The sequence below is a fragment of the Dipteris shenzhenensis genome, chromosome 26 (genome assembly GCF_047967505.1).
Source record: "Dipteris shenzhenensis isolate YYH24624 ecotype China chromosome 26, Dip_SZ_1.0, whole genome shotgun sequence".
NCBI classification, from domain to species: domain Eukaryota; kingdom Viridiplantae; phylum Streptophyta; class Polypodiopsida; order Gleicheniales; family Dipteridaceae; genus Dipteris; species Dipteris shenzhenensis.
This window is the reverse complement of record NC_141621.1, coordinates 39568633-39589217: the sequence shown is the minus strand read 5'-3', so window position 1 is coordinate 39589217 and position 20585 is coordinate 39568633. Positions and strand designations below refer to the sequence as shown.

Here is a 20585-nt window from a genome sequence, read left to right as displayed (position 1 = left end):
TGGAATGACTCAACATGTGCTGGGCTACCTTGTAGCAAGATCAAGTAACGAATTTCGCCTCAAGCTTAGATGGGAGAATCCAGAAACTATGGTGCTAGCACATGAGATTGCTCAAAAGTTTGATAAAGTTCAATCTAACCCCGCTTCAAAGAAGACGATTGTCCCTCCGCAACCCCCTCAATTCTTGCAACAACAACCGGGGGGGGTCTAACTTAGAGGCATTCCCCCACCCCTCATCAGGAATGTATCCACTGCCTCCACCTCAAATGTATGGTCCTCCCTTAGATGCTTACCCTCAATAAGGAGTATATCCTCAACCTCTGCCTGGAAGATTTCCCCAGCCTCGCCCATGAGCCCCCCTCTTGCCTACTCCCCCAGCCCCTCCTACTAAAGAACCCAGAGTCCAATGACCTAGCCAAGGCCCTGAATGATCTTCAGCTTGAGATGGTGGGCATCAGAAATCAAGCCAATCACCCTCCAAGAGAACGTGCCAATGTTGTGTGCTACGAGTGCCACCAGAAGGGTCATTATCGCACGGAATGCCCCAATATTCCAAGGGTGAATCTTCTAAGTGAATCAGGCATCGAGGATTTTGACGTAGAGATCCTTGACCTCGGGAAAAGAAGTCATACCACCTCGGACCCCTCTCCAAATCCGGGCCACCCCAGGAAGAAGGTGTCCTTCTCAGAGCCCTTAGATGTTGAGATGGCAGACCCACCAACAGAGAAGACTAAAAGATCTCGTAGGAGTAAGTGGTCGCCCTCGGATTTTCCTATTGGCTCAGGGCAAGAGGACTATTCGATCATTCTGGACCTTGCTCATCGGTCTTTGAGCATCACACTCCCTCAACTAATAGCATTAAGCCCTAAGGTGAGACGTGAGCTGCAGCAAGGGCTCTCAACAAGGAGGAGCAAGAAAAAGGGAAAGGTACGAGAGGTCTCTTCTATCTCTGAAGAAATTGATCGACACCCACATATAATAGATGTCATCATAGATAATTGCCGTGTCAAAAGTGTGTGTGTCAATGGGGGAGCTGCATGTAATATCATGGTGCCTCGTATCATGAAGAAATTGAATTTGAAATGCACAAGGCGTTCCTCCACTCGAATCAAGGTAGCTGATGGTCGACAACTCGTCACCCTAGGAGTCATTGAGGATTTGCCCATCACTATCAATGGGTTAACCACCACCGTCAATTTCTATGTAGTGGACATCGAAGATATAGGCAGGAGTTACCCAGTCATACTCGGGAGACCATGGTTGAGAAAGAGTGATGCAATCAGCTATTGGAAGACCGGACACATGTTTTTTGGTGCTTCTAAGGAGAAGATCCCAGTGCAACCAGGTGCCACTGAACCAGAAGAAGAAGAGGAGCAAGACAGTGATACTCTCTCATCCTCGATGTCTGAATCAATGGAAGAATCAGGCGGAGGGGAGGAATTCTCAGAGGAGGAAGTTTACATGATGGGGGTGTTTCCGACCCCGCCACCTGCAGAAAAGGTAATAGCTAGTCCTCAACAGCTTGAATTTATGCTTTCCCCAGACCTCACGCCAAGTGAGAAAGAAAAGTTCCTAGAAATGTTCAAAGATTTCTCTGACCTCTTCGCAACTAGCTACCGCCACCTTCGCCATGTGACTGCCACAGAGCACAAGATAGAGCTGAAGCCTGATGCAAAGCCTATGGCTCAGAAGTATCAAAGATTAGGGCCCCTACAGATCGATGCTTTGCCTCAGAGTTGCAAAAACTTGTAGAAGCTGGGTTTATTGTTCCGGTTCACAATATTGAATGGGTTTCACCAGTGGTAGTCACCCCAAAGAAAAACAACAAGTGGATGGTCTGCATCGACTATAGGAATCTCAATGCGGCCACCAAGAGGGACCATCATCCTCTTCCCTTTCAAGACCTCATTCTTGAGAAGGTAAGTGGTCATGAGACGTATACTTTCTGTGATGGTTACTCCGGGTTTTATCAAATCAGAATTGCTGAGGAGGATGTGCTTAAAACCACATTTGCCGCACCCTAGGGGACATTTGCATTCAAAGTAATGCCATTCGGCCTCACCAATGCTCCTGCTACCTTTCAAAGATTTATGCAGATGGTGTTTGCTCCATATTTGGGGGTTTTCTTGAGGGTGTTTTAGATGATTTTTGTATATTCTCAGCACGTAAGGAGCACATCATGAAGGTTAGGTTGGCCTTCCAAAGGGTCAATGATGCAAATGGTAGCCTCAACCCTAATAAATGCACCATTGGAGCCACTCAAGGGAGGTCACTGGGACATATTGTCTCATCCGAGGGCGTCAAGCTTGACTCTGAGAAGGTAGAAGCTATCCTCAAGCTCTCCCCGCCAACAATCAAATGTCAGGTTATGCTCATTTGTTAATCTAGCAAAATACTATCACGGCTTCATTGATCAATATGCTGCTTTGACGTGACCCATGACTATGCTATTAAAAGATGGAGTTGATTTCTGTTGGGATGAGGATTGATCATGGGTTTGTACAAATCAAGAGTGCTCTGGCTTTAGAACCCATTCTACGCAATCTTGATTGGTCAAAGACTTTCTATATCAATCCTGGGTTTGGTGAGCATACTCTGGTAGGTATTCTTCTCCAACAAGGGGAGGATCGGTTCATGTATCCCATTCGATTTGCTTCTTGACAATTGCTCAAAACTGAATGATGCTACTCTGAGGCTGATAAGCATGCTTTGTCTTTGGTATTCTGCATCGAGAAATTTAAGCATTATGTGGTGGAAAGTCCTTCATCATAATCTGCAGCAATGGTCTTGCAAAGCAGGTTCTTCAATCACCAAATCCCATGGGCCGGTTGGCGAAATGGTTGGTAGTTTTACAAGAATATGATTTTTCTTTCAAAATTGTAAAAGGGGGTTGTTCCAACTTGAAGAATTCTTTGATTGATTTAGAGGAGTGCCTCGATGTAACCCTTGTAGCGGCCATAGAAGTTGGGGATCCATGGTATGGTGGTATGATTCTATAGATTTCTGACCGCTTTCTCCTTTCCTCTAGAAAGTACTAGCTATGAGAGAAAGAAGATCCGCAGAGATAGTAGGCGCTACACTCTCTTTGATGGGGTGTTGTACCGTCAAGGCATGGATGGGGTACTAAGATGGGCCATTGATGCAAATGAAGTACCAAGGTATTGAAGCATTATCATGATAAATTTTGTGGAGGCCACTATGCCGGTGACTATATGGCTAAGAAGATTTTACATGCTGGGTACTATTGGCCGACCTTGTTCAATGATGTCACTATGTATTGCAAAACTTGTGAACCATGCCAATTATTTGGTAGGAAGGATTTGCGTCCTGGGCAACATCACCCAATGATGTCCATCCATCCATTTCAGAAGTGGGGAATAGATTTTGTAGTGGACCCCTACCCATGACTGCCCACAGAAAGAAGTATCTTCTGGTAGCCACTAAGTATGTCACTAAGTGGGCCGAAGCTATTGCCCTCCCCACTGCAAATGGTAAGGCAGTTTCAAATTTCATATTTGAACGTATCTGCACAAGGTTTGGGACACCCATGGAAATAGTATCTGACCATGGGATTCCATTCTTAAATGAAGCAGTGGAGTTGTTCATGGATCACATGGGTATTGATCGTCGCACTTCTAGCATCTACTATTATCCAGCATACATGGGACAAACGAAGTGGACCAATGGCCTCCTTTGTAAATCCATGGGAAAAATGGCCATAGGGGACAGGAGCCAGTGGGATCAGAAGGTCATTGAAGCTGTGTGGGCTTACAACATCACTCATAAAACGTCTACAGGTCACACTCCTTTTGAGTTGGTGTACAGTACTGAGGCAGTTTTACCCCTAGAGATAGAGATTTTGGCCTTGAGATGGCATAAGAATAGATGATGACATAAGATGAACATGTAGAGGTCAAGTTGGTACAACTTCAGAAGTTAGATGAAACCCGATGCCTTGCACTACATCAAATAGAGATCCAAAAGAATCGACAAAAGGCCCGCTTGGATGCTAAAATTTGCAAGGGATGGGCAAGACACTTTACTGAGGGGGATGTTGTGCTATGCTTTGATAATAGATTGGACCACCAAATGGATAAGAAGTTCCTGCCACTGTGGACTGGTCCATACAAAGTCATCAAGGAACGTAGCAATGGGTCTGTAAAAGTTCAGGAGCTACATGAGCCATATGGCAAGAAGGTGATCAACAAGTGTTATCTCAAGCCCTTCTTTGTGCGTGATGGTCCCAGGCATGGAAATGCTGTGCATTCCCTACCTGGGGGGGGAGCTGTTATGGACAAATTTGACCAAAGTAAAAGGCATAAATATGTGTGTGTGCTTGGTAGTAATAATATAAAATGATAAGGTGGCATGGGTCCTCCATGTACCACCCCTCCACCTAGGCAGTCCCATGCCTGCATTTAGTGAGATATGGCCCAAGGACCATGGGAGAAGTAATATAAAATAGGTGGAGATGGATATTATATTGGATTATTCCCTCCATGTAGGATAGGCCCATGTGGGGGGGTGTAGAAAGTCCAAGAATGCAAGTTAAATAATGGGAAAGTAGGATGAGGTGGCAAGATTCCTTCTGCCAACCCTCCACTTGTCCTCCTAGATGATTGAACGTATTATAAAATTGGGAAGAGACCAGGGGAATATCTTAGACTTGGGATATGGGGGTTGATATATGTGGAAAAATGAGGCCAAGGGTTGTCGCACACAATTGAGAGTGCGTAACCGCCTAGTTCACATGGGAGACTTTTCCACACACACCATGCATGTGGGAGGATGCATTTATTGGGAGAGACCCCCCTCTCTTGGCTATAAAAGGAGGGGGCTATTCCTTGATGGGGCACACTCATTCTTGTAAAGCCACCTAGCTAGTACTTTGATTTCTTCCCCCCATCTTTCCTTTCAAATAAAGCATGACCCTCCTCCCTTGGTGTCTCCATCTCTACATTCCTTATCCCATCATGTACATGCTCCTCTTCCCCCTCTTCCTTCCCCCTTGTGGCATAGTCCCTCTCTTCATTCCCACCCCTCTTAATCCTTTTTCCCCACCTATGTTAATGCTTCTTCCCTCACGTTCCCTTTTCCTATATGGCCCTCGAGCGTTGCCATGCCTAGCATCTAGCCTCTTGTCTCGAATTCTTTTCTAGTTAATAATACCAACCCTAAAAAATGTTTTACAAATTTTTACTATTTACCATCCTTAATAAAGTGAGTCATGTGTATAGGCTCACCTTAAGGGATGCACCTACAAATATGTCAGCTATAGGATATGAGATCAACATAAGAGATATTTTTAATATAAATATACATCCAAAAGTTTTTTCAACCTAGAAAATTCAAAGTTCTAATTTTTTATAAAGGGAAAGGAATCTAGTGTAGGAAAGGGGCTAGTGGATGATTGACACATGTAAGGGGTCGATGTGCAAGGTCCCAATCCCATTGCCTAGCCACCCATGGGAGAGCCCAATTCTCCAAAATGGATGTAGGGATACAGTCTCCTTACTTGGAGCCAATATAGGGAATCCTACTTGCTCACACACTTTGTATGTAGTATATGTAGTATTTCTTCTTAGGCTATGTTGATGTGGCACTGACTTTTTCCTTGTGGCTACACCCATGTGGCAATAACATATGCATGTCACAGATAGCTCACCTTATGGATATGTCCATGTGCCACTTACATTTGGTTTTCTATATGGCTATGCCCATGTGGAAATCACATATGGCTCACCTTATGCCATATGCTTCAACACCACTCCTCAAGCCATATGTGGTCCTAGGACGTTTTCAATGAGGTGTGGATTGTATCCCTCATCCTTGTGCCAATGAGTGCAACGTGTTACATAGGGGTAATTCTTCAACATCGATAGGTTGTCATCACCAAAAATTCCACCTCCATCTATGCACTAATCTTGTGTGCACAGAGGCCTAACAAATGGCATGCAAAAATTCATACTGCGATTTGCTACAAGACCAACTACACATTTACACCATTTTGATAGTTCTTTATCCTAGTAGGTCCTATTTTATGTAGCTTATAAAGTATGGCTATTGATTGCCCTGACCTTTGACCATAGATCCAGCCCTTTAGGTATTTATCCTAGTTGGTCCAATTTTGATAGCTATTTATCCTAGTAGGTCCTATTTTATATATCTTATAAGCTATGGCTATTGATTACCTTGGACTTTGACCATAGATCAACCCCTTGTCTGCTCACCTATCTAGACATGTGCGAGGGTGATTCTATGTGGATTTGAGTAAGGTGACCACTACTAGCTCTTAAATGTACAAGTTTTATGTGCATGTTTCTACCTCAACAATTTGTATGAGTACCAATTGTGCCTAGTGGGATAGCCAATATCATAGTGGGAGTTATTTCAAACAAATGGATGAAAGGAGTCTCAACCTTCTATGTAGGAGGGAGTTATAATCTAATGCTAACTTGTGGCCATGTAGGTGAGGACTTCTCCCTCTCCCATCTAGTTTGAAAAGGTTGTCCCATCATACCCTTTCTTTGCCTTTGTGTATCCAAGTCAAAGGGCTAGTTTGTGCATTCTAAGACTATTGGTCTCAATGGGATGCAATTTGATAGGAGGAACTATTGGATTTGGAGTTTGCAAATGATAGGGTGCTTTATGTGGAGGGTTTAGTAGTGAAACTTGAGGCAGCTAATGGTTCCTTTGATATTTATTACATGGCCTCTAGAGCTAGGATCAACTGGACCAAACTTGTCACGTTCCTTATTGGAAGAGGAGGGCCAAGAGATACATGAGTGGGGCCCAGACCTTGGATTATGATGGATTTTGCATGGACTATAGTGAGATGCTTGGGTTGTTAGGTGTGTATAGACATATTAGCAGAGCGATAGATTGCCCAAGTTTGGACAATGTGCAGCACAATGTTCTCTATTAGAGCTTATCTGAACTCTCCTTAACAAGCAAGGAAAGGAATTGGTGGCCAACCAGGTCCTCCTTGTGATAATTTGGTACATAGCCTCTTGCTAGTGTTTCATATGGTAGGTATGCTTTATATTAGGCACCTAGACATGTGCAACTTCTTATGGGTAGGATCTAATGATACAAGGAACATCAAGGCCACCATCACTTGGTAGCAATGACCTACCATAGGCGTAAAGAGGTATGGGAATAATTGATCTAAAGATGAAGAACAAAACCCTGCTAGGCAATTCAATGGTACCAGGTCTCAGGCCCTAGGCAATTCAATGGAACCAAGTCTCACCCTAGGCACAAAGCCCTGGAAGCTTTTACATAAGTAGGTACTATTCAGAACAAACCTTGTGCAAGGGGATAGTGGTAGCGGTATCTCAAATGGATCTCCCCTCTCATGAGGAGTCTCCACAGGGTTTGGTAGTGCTTGTTTGGTCGACTCATTCTAGCCAGTCTTATGTTCTTGAGGTTTTTGAGTAGTAACCACCACTGATTTTGTTTAGGATTAAGAGGGTCTCATGTTAGGGAAGTAGAGCCACATCAGTTGTTCATTGTGGGAAAATGGTCCATCTAGGTCATTGTAATTCTCTTTGAGATAGAGGAACGGGTGGAGGCACTCTCATATTTAATTGCGGCACATACATGGATGTAGACACTAACTTAGGAAATCCCTATTTCATGGTGGGAGAGATTCCTCCCTAGCTACTTATCATTGGTAAGGACAGTTGTCAAGGATAGGGGTACCTCTCAAGATTTAATTCTTATGGAAATCACTTTGCTCCTACCATTGTAGATACTACAGAGTGGGACTTGGAGGCCTTCCCTTCAACCCTAGATGGAAGGAGACCTTTGGGATGATGAGGCTTTAGGGTTGCTAGAGTAGGAAAGGGTTAGGGTTGTGAGATGTTTGGGTAAAGTGTGTATTATAGACCCCCACAGAGTCTTAGCACAACAAAATGGTGCATGATGGTGGATCTAGTTATAGGAGGGCTAGTCTCTTTGGGAGATTCAGGTGTGGATCCAGGTGAGAGGTCCTAGATTACTTAGGTAGGTCACTCACATAGGTAGGATTAAGGAGATGCCCTTATTTTCATATACCACCTATATTTGGCAACAAATTCACTAAGAGGAACAACATGGAACCCCTCAAGGGAAGGTGAATGGGTAGAGCAAGAGCTTTCTAGGGAGGTCATTTCTCACTTTTGGTAGTGTCTTTGGACCAACCTTTGAACAAGGAAGATATCTTACTTCTTCTGGATGGTCATGCATGGATGCTTGCTCATCGTCCCTTCATTGGAGTAGATGTGGGTAGATGGTACTTGAAATTGTTGCAAAGATAAATTCTTTGAGATGATCCCCCCATTGTCTATGAGAATCACCTAGGAGCGCAAAGTATTTGGGTTAGGCCAATATGTAGTAGATGCAGTGGGACTTTTCTTGGGAGGATGCTTACATGGCATATAGGGGGGCCATGCATTCTTGATTAATCTAGCCTCTCTAGCATATTAAATTTAGGGGCAATACTAATGAGCAAGCATTGGTCTCCTTTTGGATAGAAATATACCATATCAACAAGTACCAAGGATTGCCATACTCATTGCAAAAGTGTGTTGGTTGAGTCTCCTTCTAATGATTGTGCTAGTTAAGCTCTATGTTATTTGCATGAACGTGCTACCTAAAAATAATGGTTAAAATTGAAAACCTATCCATTCAAAATAGTACATCAAATTTTCTTTGTAATTTTTATGTTGTAGGAGTTACTCAACAAATAAATTATAATGCTTTCCAAAACTATAAGTCAAACTAAAAATACTACTAAAATAAAATTTTAGTAAAATCTTGGGGGAGTCACTAAGAAATATGTAAGATAGCACATGCGATCAACAAAAGGGGTTTAATATTTTCATGGAGTTACACAAAATAGATATACATAAGGATTTTTCTAATTCAAAAAGTGAAAATTTTCATACAGAAGGGATACTTTAATCGTCTCAAAATTTATAGGAGGGGTGTATAAAGGTTATAAAAATCCATAGATAGGTTTTTTTTTTAAATACCCCTTGATCATGTGCTATATGGGGTTTTTAGATAGTGCTCCCCCCCCCCCCTCCTCGTGCGAAACAAAATGCATGTGTCTTACAAGAATGCTGTTAGTGTTGATATCTAAATATTTGGATACAACTCTCAAAATGCCTTTTAAATCGACCCTAAAAAATGTTTTGAAAATTTATTTAAGATTCACCATCTATAATGATGATATTATATAATATGTTCCATTTGAAATGGCAAAGAAAGATAAGGTAGTAATTTTTCAAATCATATCCTAGGATCAAAACATAGTATCTAATTGTTATCTAATTGTGATATGGAAAAAACTTTAGGTGCTTCATGTACTTTGAGATCCATAGGTTGCAAACTATGTATTGAAACAAAGCTTCAAACTAGTAATTGGCATGCTTACAACACAATAGTCATTTTGTGTTACAATCATTCTCCACATCACACTCCAAGATGGCTCACTAGTTCACATGCATAGGAAAACTAGTGCTATCTATGGGCATGATAGATGGAACATTTTCTATAATCATAGCAATGTTACTTACATATGGTATGCATGTATTGCTTGTGATAGCTATTCTATTAAGGTAACTTTTTCTTTGTTTGATAGCTATTCTCTTAAGGGAGTTTAATTCCTTTGCATTGTACCAATACTATAGGTGCAACCTATATATTAGTACACATTGCACCTATAGTATTGGTACATTAAGGCTTAATCATATATTTGCTGAGTTTTTTCCAAAGGCTTAACCTAGCCCATTCCATCAATCATCATCTCTAGAGGTTGTGGCTCCAGCACTGCAACAAGCACTGTCATGGTCTTGAATGTGCCTCCACATAGACCAACTTATTGATGTTGGTATAACAAGCTATGTAAGCTAGCAATCCTTTTTTTAATAAATTTACATTGAAACACATCTTTCTCAATAGATATAATACAACTTCCATTCTTAAGAGCACATTTTGCAATGGTCTCACAAATAAACCCAACACCCAATCATTATTAAAGTGAAAAGTTCTACCAACTAAATCATTAAGGCTTTTGGTAGGCATCCATTAGCACACATCTTGCGTCCTTTTGTAACATGCTTGAATTTCTTTTTTGCTATAGGAAACTCAAAGAAATTAGGCATGAAATCACACCTCTAATAAAATTTGATAGGTCTAATTTCCTTATTACCATTTGTAGCCCAATAACCAACACTCATATTCTCAATTATGCAAGTGAATTGATGCTTGGTCATTCTTCTAACATTATTTTTCTTCCTACATACAAACAAGATTGAAAGAACTAATGTAAATGCGCAAAGAGAAGATAACATCCTATGAGAAAGTTTTTCTTTTAAATTCACAATAAAAAAGAGCTCACCTATATAAGAAGTCATGAGAACATAGCCTCTCATGCTGCATGACTACCTCCACTTGTTTAGTTTGTTGAGTAGAATGAAATATATATAGTCTATAGATTGGAGAAAGTGGCACTTCTTTTAAAGCTGCACTACTATGGGCCAAGGGTCCATTTCCATCTATTTTTTGCTATATTTTTCCCATAGAATTTCTTTTGGTTCCGAATGATGGAGCATCACAAAATTTTAGCTCGACTTTTTTTTGGATATTTGCATGAATATTTATGTTGATATCTAAGTTCTTCGCATGTTGAATATAGTTTCAACATGTGTTGAGGATGGTGTAAATTGCATCTTACCTTAAGGGAATTGGGGGCAAACCCTAACCTTAACCCTAAGGGAGTCTCATGTATATATTGAGGATTATGTTCAATACAACATAATACAGGTAGCTATATCTCTTGCACTCCTCTCTCTCTCTCTCTCTCTCTCTCTCTCTCCCTAAGGGAATCTCATGTATATATTGAGGATTATGTTCAATACAACATAATACAGGTAGCTATATCTCTTGCACTCCTCTCTCTCTCTCTCTCTCTCTCTCTCTCTCTCTCTCTCTCTCTCTCTCTCCCCCCCTTTATCATGGTATTAGAGCTAATGATGCTCTGACTCCCTTCATGAGTGATAAACCCTTGCATTTTGTTACGGCATCAAACCCTCCTTGTGTGAGACATCCTCGATTGAGACTGTTTTCCATTGAGAGAGAGTTAATCACTTGCTATACTCAAGGCACAAGCCCTCTCCTTGAGGTATCTTCATGACTTCTCTAGATCTTTGTTTAGAGCTCTTTCTCCTCTCTATTTTTCTTCAAATGATCTGCCGCCTCCACCTCAACCCAAGAAAGTTGCGCCTCATTAGATATCAAAAATGGGCACTAAAGACTACCGTCATGATGATATGGACGCAGCTAAAAAACCATTAACTGGATGTGGAAGTATGTGCCCTTGCAAATCCGCAAGATAGAATGAGGTAGACCCACAATCATCAAAGATCCAGAATGGACCAAATCATTGCAACTTCAACTTCCCTGGCATCCGCCCAAGGTGAGTGTTGAACAGAAGCACCAATTGCCTGCGCTCGAACGATTTTTTCTTCGAAGCCAAATCCACCCTCTTCTTCTGCCTTTGCTATGTCTAGAGTCATTAGCTCTCCAGTCGCATATCATCCAACTGATCTAGAACATCCAACCAGAACACCATAGACTTCTATGGAGGAAGCTTGTCCTCCACCACAATCCACAAACTTGGCACGATATGCTTGTTGAGATATCGAGCTCCACTCGTGATATGCCAGGGTGACCGTTGTGCATTTATGTCACCGACTTGTTAGCTGCAGATGCGGTTAGTACACCGCCCATAAATAATAGTTGGATGACAGCTATCCTTATCTACTCTAGTTCATGGCTCAGTTAGTATGCCACCTTAGTTAGTTGAGTTTGGTTTGAGACCCACATATAGGGTTATTCTATTTCTTTGTACTAGAGTTCTTTTGGCTTTCACAACTAAGAAGAGGAAAAACTGTTTTCAGCCTCCACCTGTGTGTGTATTCCCCCATTGTGTATGTGAGAAAGCCACAAGTGAGACTCCTTCCCTCTCTCCCACTATCTTCACATGGTATCAGAGCCTTGTTTGTGGTAAGGAGCTCAAGAAAGCAAACCAAGTTCGAGGTGTCCTGGTAGGAGGACCAGTGTTGCTTTCCTTTTTCGAGTTTGGGAGCAAATCTCTGCAGGTAGCACAGCCAGAAGTGCAAGAGTGCACTGTCTCAGATTGAGACGCCCTTCGTGGTGTGGCGAGAGGGCAATATATGCTGTATATGCTACGGCAGACAACGAAGCCCTCGGTGACTTTATTTTTCTGATTCGAGGTCATTTCGGGGCCCGTTTTGAAGGTGGAAGTTCTTCACAGGCTCTCTGAAAAGGCCCTGTTTTTGCTGTGCGACCACTGCTCTACTGGTCGGTGAAAAGTTGCCGCAGAAATTGCATCATATGCCTGTGTGTAGAGATATTGGGAGTTGTAGAATCATGCTTGTTGCCTGTTGATGCAAAATCGTCACTAGGAAGTGATTGTGTGGTCAAATACCACTTTCATCAGTTTTGCAGATCTGCCCGTGTGAGGCAAAAGCTGTGTTTCTTACAGTGACAGAATATTTTGCCGTGTTCTATAATGGCGTCTGATTCTCTTTCACAGATTGTCACTGAAAAGCTTGACAAGAACAACTTCCAGGCATGGAAGTTTAGAATGACGAATTTCCTTATGGGAAAAGGCTATTGGGAGTTCATTATAGGAAATGAAGAAGAACCAGTTCTTCCTAATGTTCCCAATCAACAAGAAATGTAGGCATTTAAAGGATGGCATGAGAGAGCCAGAAAAGTTATGTACTGGCTGTCTATCAGTATTTCGGATTCTATGATTGTGCATATTCAGGATGCAAGTACGCCAAAGGAGGCATGGGATACTTTGGCAAAAATGTACAGCACAAATACGCAAGCCAGGAAAATGCAGCTCAAATAGGAGTTGCACAATGTGCAGAGAGAAAATATGAGCATCAATGACTACCACATGAAGGTGAAGAAAATTGCAGATGCACTTGCTTCCATTGGGTCGCCAGTGGAAGATGATGATCTAGTTTCTGTGACCTTGAATGGTCTAGGAAAGGATTATGCACAGTTTCGGACATCCATTGCCGTCCGTGAAAAATTTTCTGATTTTGAAGAGTTGTTTGCTCTTCTAATTTCTGAAGGGCAGAGAAATGGGGGTGCATCTTCTTCAGGAGGAACTTCAAAAGAAACTGTCTTCTACTCAAATGTTGGAAGAGGTAGAGGCAGAGGTAGAGGAGGCCGAGATTTGCAGGCCGTGGTAGAAATCAGAAAATGCAACAAACTCAAGAAAACCAGTCCTATGGAGGAGGATGTACTCTAGAGACAGGGGGAGCCAAAGAGGCCGTGGTGGATGGCAGAGAGACCAAAATGCAAACAACAATGTTGAATGCTACTACTATGGTAAAATGGGTCATATGGCTAAGGACTGCTACAAAAAGCAGAATGACATTATGAATGGAAAATTGCAGCAAGGCAATTATGCATCTTCTAGTAGACAGGGTGATGACAAAAATGAGCATCTATTTATGGTGCAGCACACGACCAATTCTGTGACAAGTGCAGAAGAACGAAATGATGTGTGGTATGTTGACTCAGGTGCATCAAACCACATGACAGGTCATGCAGAATGGATGTAGGATGCAAGGAAAATGGAAAAACAGGATTTGTGGAGACTGGTGATGATACTGCACATCCTATTGTGCAGATTGGTAAAATTCCTTTGTCTATGCAGGATGGGAAAAAGAAATACCTGTCTGATGTATTTCATGTCCCGAACATCACCAAGAACCTGGTTTCTGTTGGTCAAATGGTTGAGCAAGGCTTGCAGGTCAGATTTAATCCTCATGGATGCTTTGTTGAGGATATGAAAAATAACAGTCGCTTGATAGCAAAAGGAAAGAAGAAGGGCAGGATGTTTACATTGGATGCAGACATGCTTGAATTGAGTGTAGCAATGTTTGCACATGGGACCGGTGTAGTTGCAGATATAGATATCTGGCATAAACGCATTGGTCATGTTAATATACAGCGACTTAAATCAATGCAAGCCCAAAATATTGTTGCAGGATTGCCTAAATTCAAGGTTGCAGAAATGCATAAGGTTTGTGAAGCCTGTCAATTTGGAAAACACGCAAGGAAACCATTTCCTAGGCATGTTCAAGAGAGTAAAAAGCCATTGGAATTAATCCTCTTTGATGTGTGGACTACTAAAGCTGCATCTATTGGAGGCTGTCACTATTTTATCACTTTTATTGATGAATTCAGCAGAAAAGTTTGGGTGTATTTTATGAAAAAGAAAAGTGAAGTGTTTGGGCACTTCAAAGCTTTTAAAGCTATGGTTGAAAAAGAAACAGGCCTGCAAATAAAATGCCTAAGGTCAGATGGAGGGGGAGAGTACCTCTCAAATGAGTTTGCAAGGTTCCTGCAGGAGCATGGCATAAAGCATCAATATTCATGCAGTCATACCCCACAGCAAAATGGACTTGCAGAAAGGAAAAACAGGCATATTGGAGAGGTATCTCGGGCCATGCTAAATGAAAAAGATCTACCAGATTATTATTGGGCTGAAGCAGTTGCTACAGCAGTTTACATAATGAACAGGACTCCCACTATAGCAATACATGGCATGATGCTAGAGGAGATGTATACTGGTAGGAAACCAGACATTTCTCATTTGAAAATTTTTGGTTGCATTGCCTATGTTCATGTGCCAGATGAGTTGAGGTCCAAGTTGGATCCAAAAGCTGAGAAATGCATCTTTATTGGTTATTCTCTGCAGCAGAATGGGTATAGATGCTATAACCCTTCTACTCGTAAGTTTACAGTGAGTAGAGATGTTGTTTTTGAATAGATGAGCAGCTGGTATAAACCAATAAATGTGATGATTGATGTAGATGCACAAAATGGTAATGCTGCACAGAATTCACAGCAGCAATCACAAAATATCAGTGGACCTGTAGTGTCCTCTAGCAGTGGTCCACATACTTCGCCATGGACAAGCAGATTGAGATCAGGAGAATGTCCTCAAAGCAATGTAGATAGTGGTACGCAGGTATCACGAAAAGGAAAAGAGAAGGTAGATCAACCCATGTTTGATGTGAATGCAGGTCACTCTTATGTGGATGGTGAATCGAGTGGCTCAAAACAGAGCATTGATGATGAGTTGGGTATTCCTTCTGTTGTTACACCTGGAGTAAGGAAGACCAGGGATGTTCTGAGAGCACCTGGAAGTGAGCCTATTTTGCGCAGGTCTACCAGAGCTAGGTATCCTGTGGATAGGTTGAAATATGATGGATTTACAGCCATTCACTATGCCTATATGGTCAAAGTGATATAGGAACCAGAACCCACTTCTTTTGAGTAAGCCATGGGAAATGAAAAATGGGAGAAAGCCATGGATGAAGAAATGGATGCCTTGGAAGCAAATGCTACATGGGAATTGGTGCCTTTGCCTAAAGACAAGAATGCAATTGGCTGTAAGTGGGTTTATAAGATCAAGCACAATGCAGATGGTTCTGTGAAGAGATACAAGGCAAGATTAGTTGTCAAGGGGTATGCACAGACATATGGCATTGATTATGAAGAAACATTCAATCCAGTTGCAAGGATGGCAACTGTAAGAGTAGTCATTGCGATGGCTGCATCAAAGGGATGGTCTTTACATTAGATGGATGTAAAGAATGCCTTCTTGCATGGTGATTTGCAAGAAGAGGTCTTTATGGAGCAGCCACCAGGTTATGTTCATGCTATTCATCCTGAGTTTGTTTGCAGGTTGAAGAAAGCCTTGTATGGCTTGAATCAAGCACCTAGAGCATGGTCTGACAAGATAGGCCAGTATCTTGTCACTATTGGCTTTTAGATTTCCAAGGCAGATTTCTCACTCTATGTGAGAAAAACAGAGAAAGGTATTATGATGCTTGTCATTTATGTTGATGATTTGATCATCACAGGTGATAGTGATGAAGATATCCTTCATGTGAAAATGCTATTGAAGCAGAAGTTTGAGATGAAGGATTTGGGAGAGCTGCATTATTTCTTGGGCATTGAGGTGATTAGATCACCAAGTGGGATACAGCTCTTGCAGAGGCAGAATGGATTGGACATGTTGTCCAAATATGGGATGACAGGCTGTAAGCCTATTTCAGTTCCTTTGGAGCAGAATGTGAAGCTGAGCACAGATGCAGGTGAGCTTTTGGAAGACCCTACTATGTACAGACACATAGTAGGAAGTTTGATTTATATGACTATTACTAGGCCAGATTCAAGCTATGCTGTTGGATTGGTAAGTCAGTTTATGCAGGCTCCAAGGAAACCGCATTTGGATGCGGCTAGATGCATACTCAGGTATGTGAAGTCCACATTGCAGTATGGACTATTTTATGAGGCTGGGGTTCAGATACAATTGCATGGATACACTGATGCTGATTGGGCTAGTAGTAGTTCTGATAGACAATCTACCAATGGATATGTGTTCTCTTTTGGGAGTGTTGCAGTCACCTGGAGCAGTAAGAAATAGCCTACAGTTGCCTTGTCAAGCACAGAGGCTAAGTACAGGGGTGCAGCAATGGCTGCATGTGAGGCAGCTTGGTTGCATAAGCTACTCTATGATATGCATCAGTCTACAGATGGGCCAGTTGTCATTTATTGTGACAACATGAGCAGTATATACTTGGCAAATAACCCAGTCTATCATGCTAGAACAAAGCACATTGAGGTGCATTATCACTATGTGCGGGAGAAGGTTTTACTAGGTCTTACTGATCTAGTTTATGTCAGCACAGAGGATCAGGTAGCTGACATATTCATGAAGGCATTGGACGCAGAGAAGCTGCGCAAGTTCAGAGACCTGCTTGGTGTGCAAGAATTGGGATTGAGCTCGAGGGGGAGTGTTGAGATATCGAGCTCCACTCGTGATATGCCAGGGTGACCGTTGTGCATTTATGTCACCGACTTGTTAGCTGCAGATGCGGTTGGTACACCGCCCATGAATAATAGCTGGATGATAGCTATCCTTATCTACTCTAGTTCGTGGCTCAGTTAGTATGCCACCTTAGTTAGTTGAGTTTGGTTTGAGACCCACATATAGGGTTCTTCTATTTCTTTGTACTAGAGTTCTTTTGGCTTTCACAACTAAGAAGAGGAAAAACTGTTTTCAGCCTCCACCTGTGTGTGTATTCCCCCATTGTGTATGTGAGAAAGCCGCAAGTGAGACTCCTTCCCTCTCTCCCACTATCTTCACAATGCTCGATTGGCGTAATTGCTTCTAGCCCAAATGCCAACTTGAAAGGAATCAACCTAGTCGCCACCTTGAACGATGTGCGGTAAGGCCATAATGTTGCCAGCAACTTATCATCCCAATCTGTGTAGTGCTCATTTACTAACAGTGAAATAATCCGCTTGAATGCATGATTTGTAGATTCAACCAATCCATTAGCCTACGAATAGTAGGGGGAAGACTTCTTGTGAATCACCATATAGAAGGAATTCATCTGCTTAATGACCTTGTTGACAAAGTGAGTCCCCCTGTCGCTGACAATTTCAATTGGGCAACCAAACCGCATGAACGCATCACGGTATAGGCATTTTGCAACCGAATTTTTGGTATTATCCCACAAAGCACAGGCTTCCACCCATTTGGTATAGTAGTCAGGTGCTACCAGTGTGTAATAGTTCTGTGTGCAGGCAGCAGCAGCAGCTAGCTTGAATAGACCCATGAAGTCCAGACCCCACTTCTGAAATGGCTCTAGTGGTGGTAAAATGGGGTTAAGCGGCATTCGATCATGATCTATGGGTTGGCCCAATGGCTGGCATAGGTTGCAACTCTTTGCAAACCACCTAGCATCGTTCTGCATAGTTGGCCACCATAAGCCTGCTTGCAATATTTTCTTTATGGTTATATCCCCTACAAAATGACCACCTAAAACCCCACAATGGGCTTCCATCAGCATTGCCACCTGCTCATGAGGTTGAACACACCATAGGAGGGCCTCCATCAGATGTTGCTGGTACAGCTGGCCTAAGACTGCTTCAAAAGATCGACTCCATAGTGCTAATCATTTCCTTTGATCTCTATTCATGTACTTGGGTATTATGCCAATAGTCAGGAATGAGAGCATCTCATTATACCATGACCATGGGCCTTTCGGAACCACTTCGAACTCCACCTCAATCAGATCCGCCCAAAAAATAGCCGCCAGCTCCGCATCAGGGAGCTCATCTTCCACTCCCGTTGGAAGCTCCCTAGACTCTAGTCAAGATAAGTAATCTGCTACCATATGCTACGAGCCCGGCTGATAAATAACATCAAAGTCATATTCCTACAATAACAACACCTATTGTGCCAATTGACCCATAAGACTTTGTTGTTTTACTAAGTACAACAATGCGGAATGATCAACATGGAACACAAACACGCCAGAATTTTTTGACTGAATAAATCATGCCCAGTCCTTCTCTTTCCGTGACAAAGTAATTGTTTTCGACAGTTGAGAGCCGTCGGCTTGCATAGTATACTAGACGATACCATTTATCTGCATCTTCCTGCATCAGGACAGTACCAATAGCCCTATCTGTAGCATCAACAAATACATGAAAATTTTTATCCCGATCCAAAGACATCAGCACTGGTGTTGTGGAAAGCTGAATTTTGAGTTGCCAGTAAGCTTGGTCACACTCCGTGGTCCACAAAAATGCCTTTAGTTCCACATGAGCATGTGCATTCAAGGGAATCGCCATATGAGCTAGGAACCACAAATGTTTGCCACGCCAACAAATTTGAATCAGAAAGCACAAGCAATCGTCAGGCATTGTTGGAGCAGGTGCTTGCATAATCACTACCACTTTGTTTGGATCCACCGCAATTCCTTCTGCCAAGATTGCATGACCTAGGAGTCGGCCGCTACATACTCCAAATGCACATTTCATAGGATTCAAGCTGAAGGATACCTCCCTGCATCATTAGAAGCACTTGCAAATGCTCCAAGTGCTCGGTGAATGTTCCGAACACACTGTGAAGTCTATCAAGTACGAGCCAAAAATCTCCTGCATTGCTCGTTGAAAAGTAGAGGGGGAATTCCGTAATCCAAACCACATGACTATATAGACATAGCCTCCCCATGATGTGATGAATGTTGTCTTGGGCTGATGTTCTAGAGGCATCCTGATTTGATTGTAACCACTATATTCATCCAAGAATGAGTATACCTCATGCCCTGCCACTTCATCTAGCATGGACGGTAGAGGAAAGGGATTTGGTACCATGGCCGCATTCAACTTCTGGTAATCTACACAAATTTGTAATTTCTTATTCTTCTTTGGCACGATGACAATAGGTGAAATCCATTCCGAGTTCTCGATTGGTGCAATGAATCCCATCCGCAGCAAGTGCTCCAGCTCCTCTCGCACTTACTTGGCCACATGCGGATTCATGCGATAGCATTGTATCTTTGTCACAGTCACATCCAGCTTTAGGTTAACCCAATGCTGGGAAAATTTTGGATCCAATCCTTTCATGTCAGCATAGTCCCATGCGAACACATTAGAGAAATCCCTCAGTAGGGCTATCCGTTTGCTGTAGAAATCAGGCGTCAACAACGTGCTAAGTTTGATTGACTTAGATGCACCATCATCCCCCAGGTATACTGTATCCAGAGCATCTTCTTGCACCTGCATGATTTGGCTCATGCGTTCCTCGAACTCTCTCTTGCTGCAAAAGATCTCGCAGAACCATATTTGCCTACTGCTGCTTGTTACTGAGGCTCAATCACCTCTAGAACTGTGCTGATGGAACCTGCCAGAAGATTTTGATGTAGGTACCTCTTCGTAATGCCTTCCATATTGATGGTGAATATCAGATTCAGCTCTGGATTTGCTTTGAGAAAGGATTCCTCCTCATCATCCTTTAGTCTGTCTGCCATGTTCACCGTCTTGGCCAACATGAGTCGTATCGGATCTACCAAGGGTGTCGCCACTCCCATTGTGACCCACACTTTTTTCTTGCCTCTATAGAGATGATGTTATGCTCCTAGTTATGCTTGACCATTGCTTGCTACAACCGGGGCCTGCTCAAGAGTACACTATACTCTGGTGTCGGGGCTTCCATATTGAGCACCACAAATGAGACCACGAATGAGATGCCCGCCACCTCCAAGATTACTACTCGTAAGATTCCGAGTGATCGAACTCAGCGTTGATTAGCCATGTGGACTAAGAATGGCACCGGTTCCTAGGACATCCATCCCATTTCTTGGCAGGTCTTCAAGGTGACTATATTGACCCTAGAACCTCCATCCACTAGAACTTGTGCAAAAATATGACCTTGTGCTTTTGCTAATATCACCAGAATTCTCATGTCAGAGGGACCGCCGGTATTGGAGAGGAATCAGCTTGGCACAGATCCACCTCTTCTAGCTCCGACTCTGTGTGGAGGGAGTGCAACAATTGCCAGTGGAATCCCCGAACCAAGATGAGTAATCTACCTAGCAAAATCTAGATTGGTGCTTCTATAATGCATTCCAACCCAGGCACCCTTTGTGGATAATTTGCTCGCTTCATGGCTTGGTTAGCCA

At 42.5% G+C, this 20585-nt stretch overlaps 1 protein-coding gene across 1 annotated transcript; it reads right to left on the bottom strand.

Moving 5' to 3' along the window:
* Positions 1-17453: 17453 nt before the first annotated feature.
* LOC147885055 (uncharacterized) lies at positions 17454-19994 on the bottom strand. The gene is made up of 4 exons (XM_087397258.1): positions 19834-19994; positions 19427-19723; positions 18532-18916; positions 17454-17972 (listed from the first exon to the last, which is right to left on the bottom strand). Exons 1-4 carry the CDS (start codon positions 19992-19994, stop codon positions 17454-17456), a joined length of 1362 nt encoding a protein of 453 aa, XP_087253384.1.
* Between the last annotated feature and the right edge of the window lie 591 nt (positions 19995-20585).

Bases quoted from the DNA above. Each gene is read 5' to 3' on its own strand.
- LOC147885055 (XM_087397258.1), bottom strand. From the start codon at position 19,994: ATGGGAGTGGCGACACCCTTGGTAGATCCGATACGACTCATGTTGGCC. The intron at 19,724-19,833 runs GTACCTACATCA...GATCTTTTGCAG, and splicing joins ATGGAAGGCATTACGAAGAG to CAAGAGAGAGTTCGAGGAAC. The intron at 17,973-18,531 runs GTATACTATGCA...CCTCATGAGCAG, and splicing joins CAGATAAATGGTATCGTCTA to GTGGCAATGCTGATGGAAGC.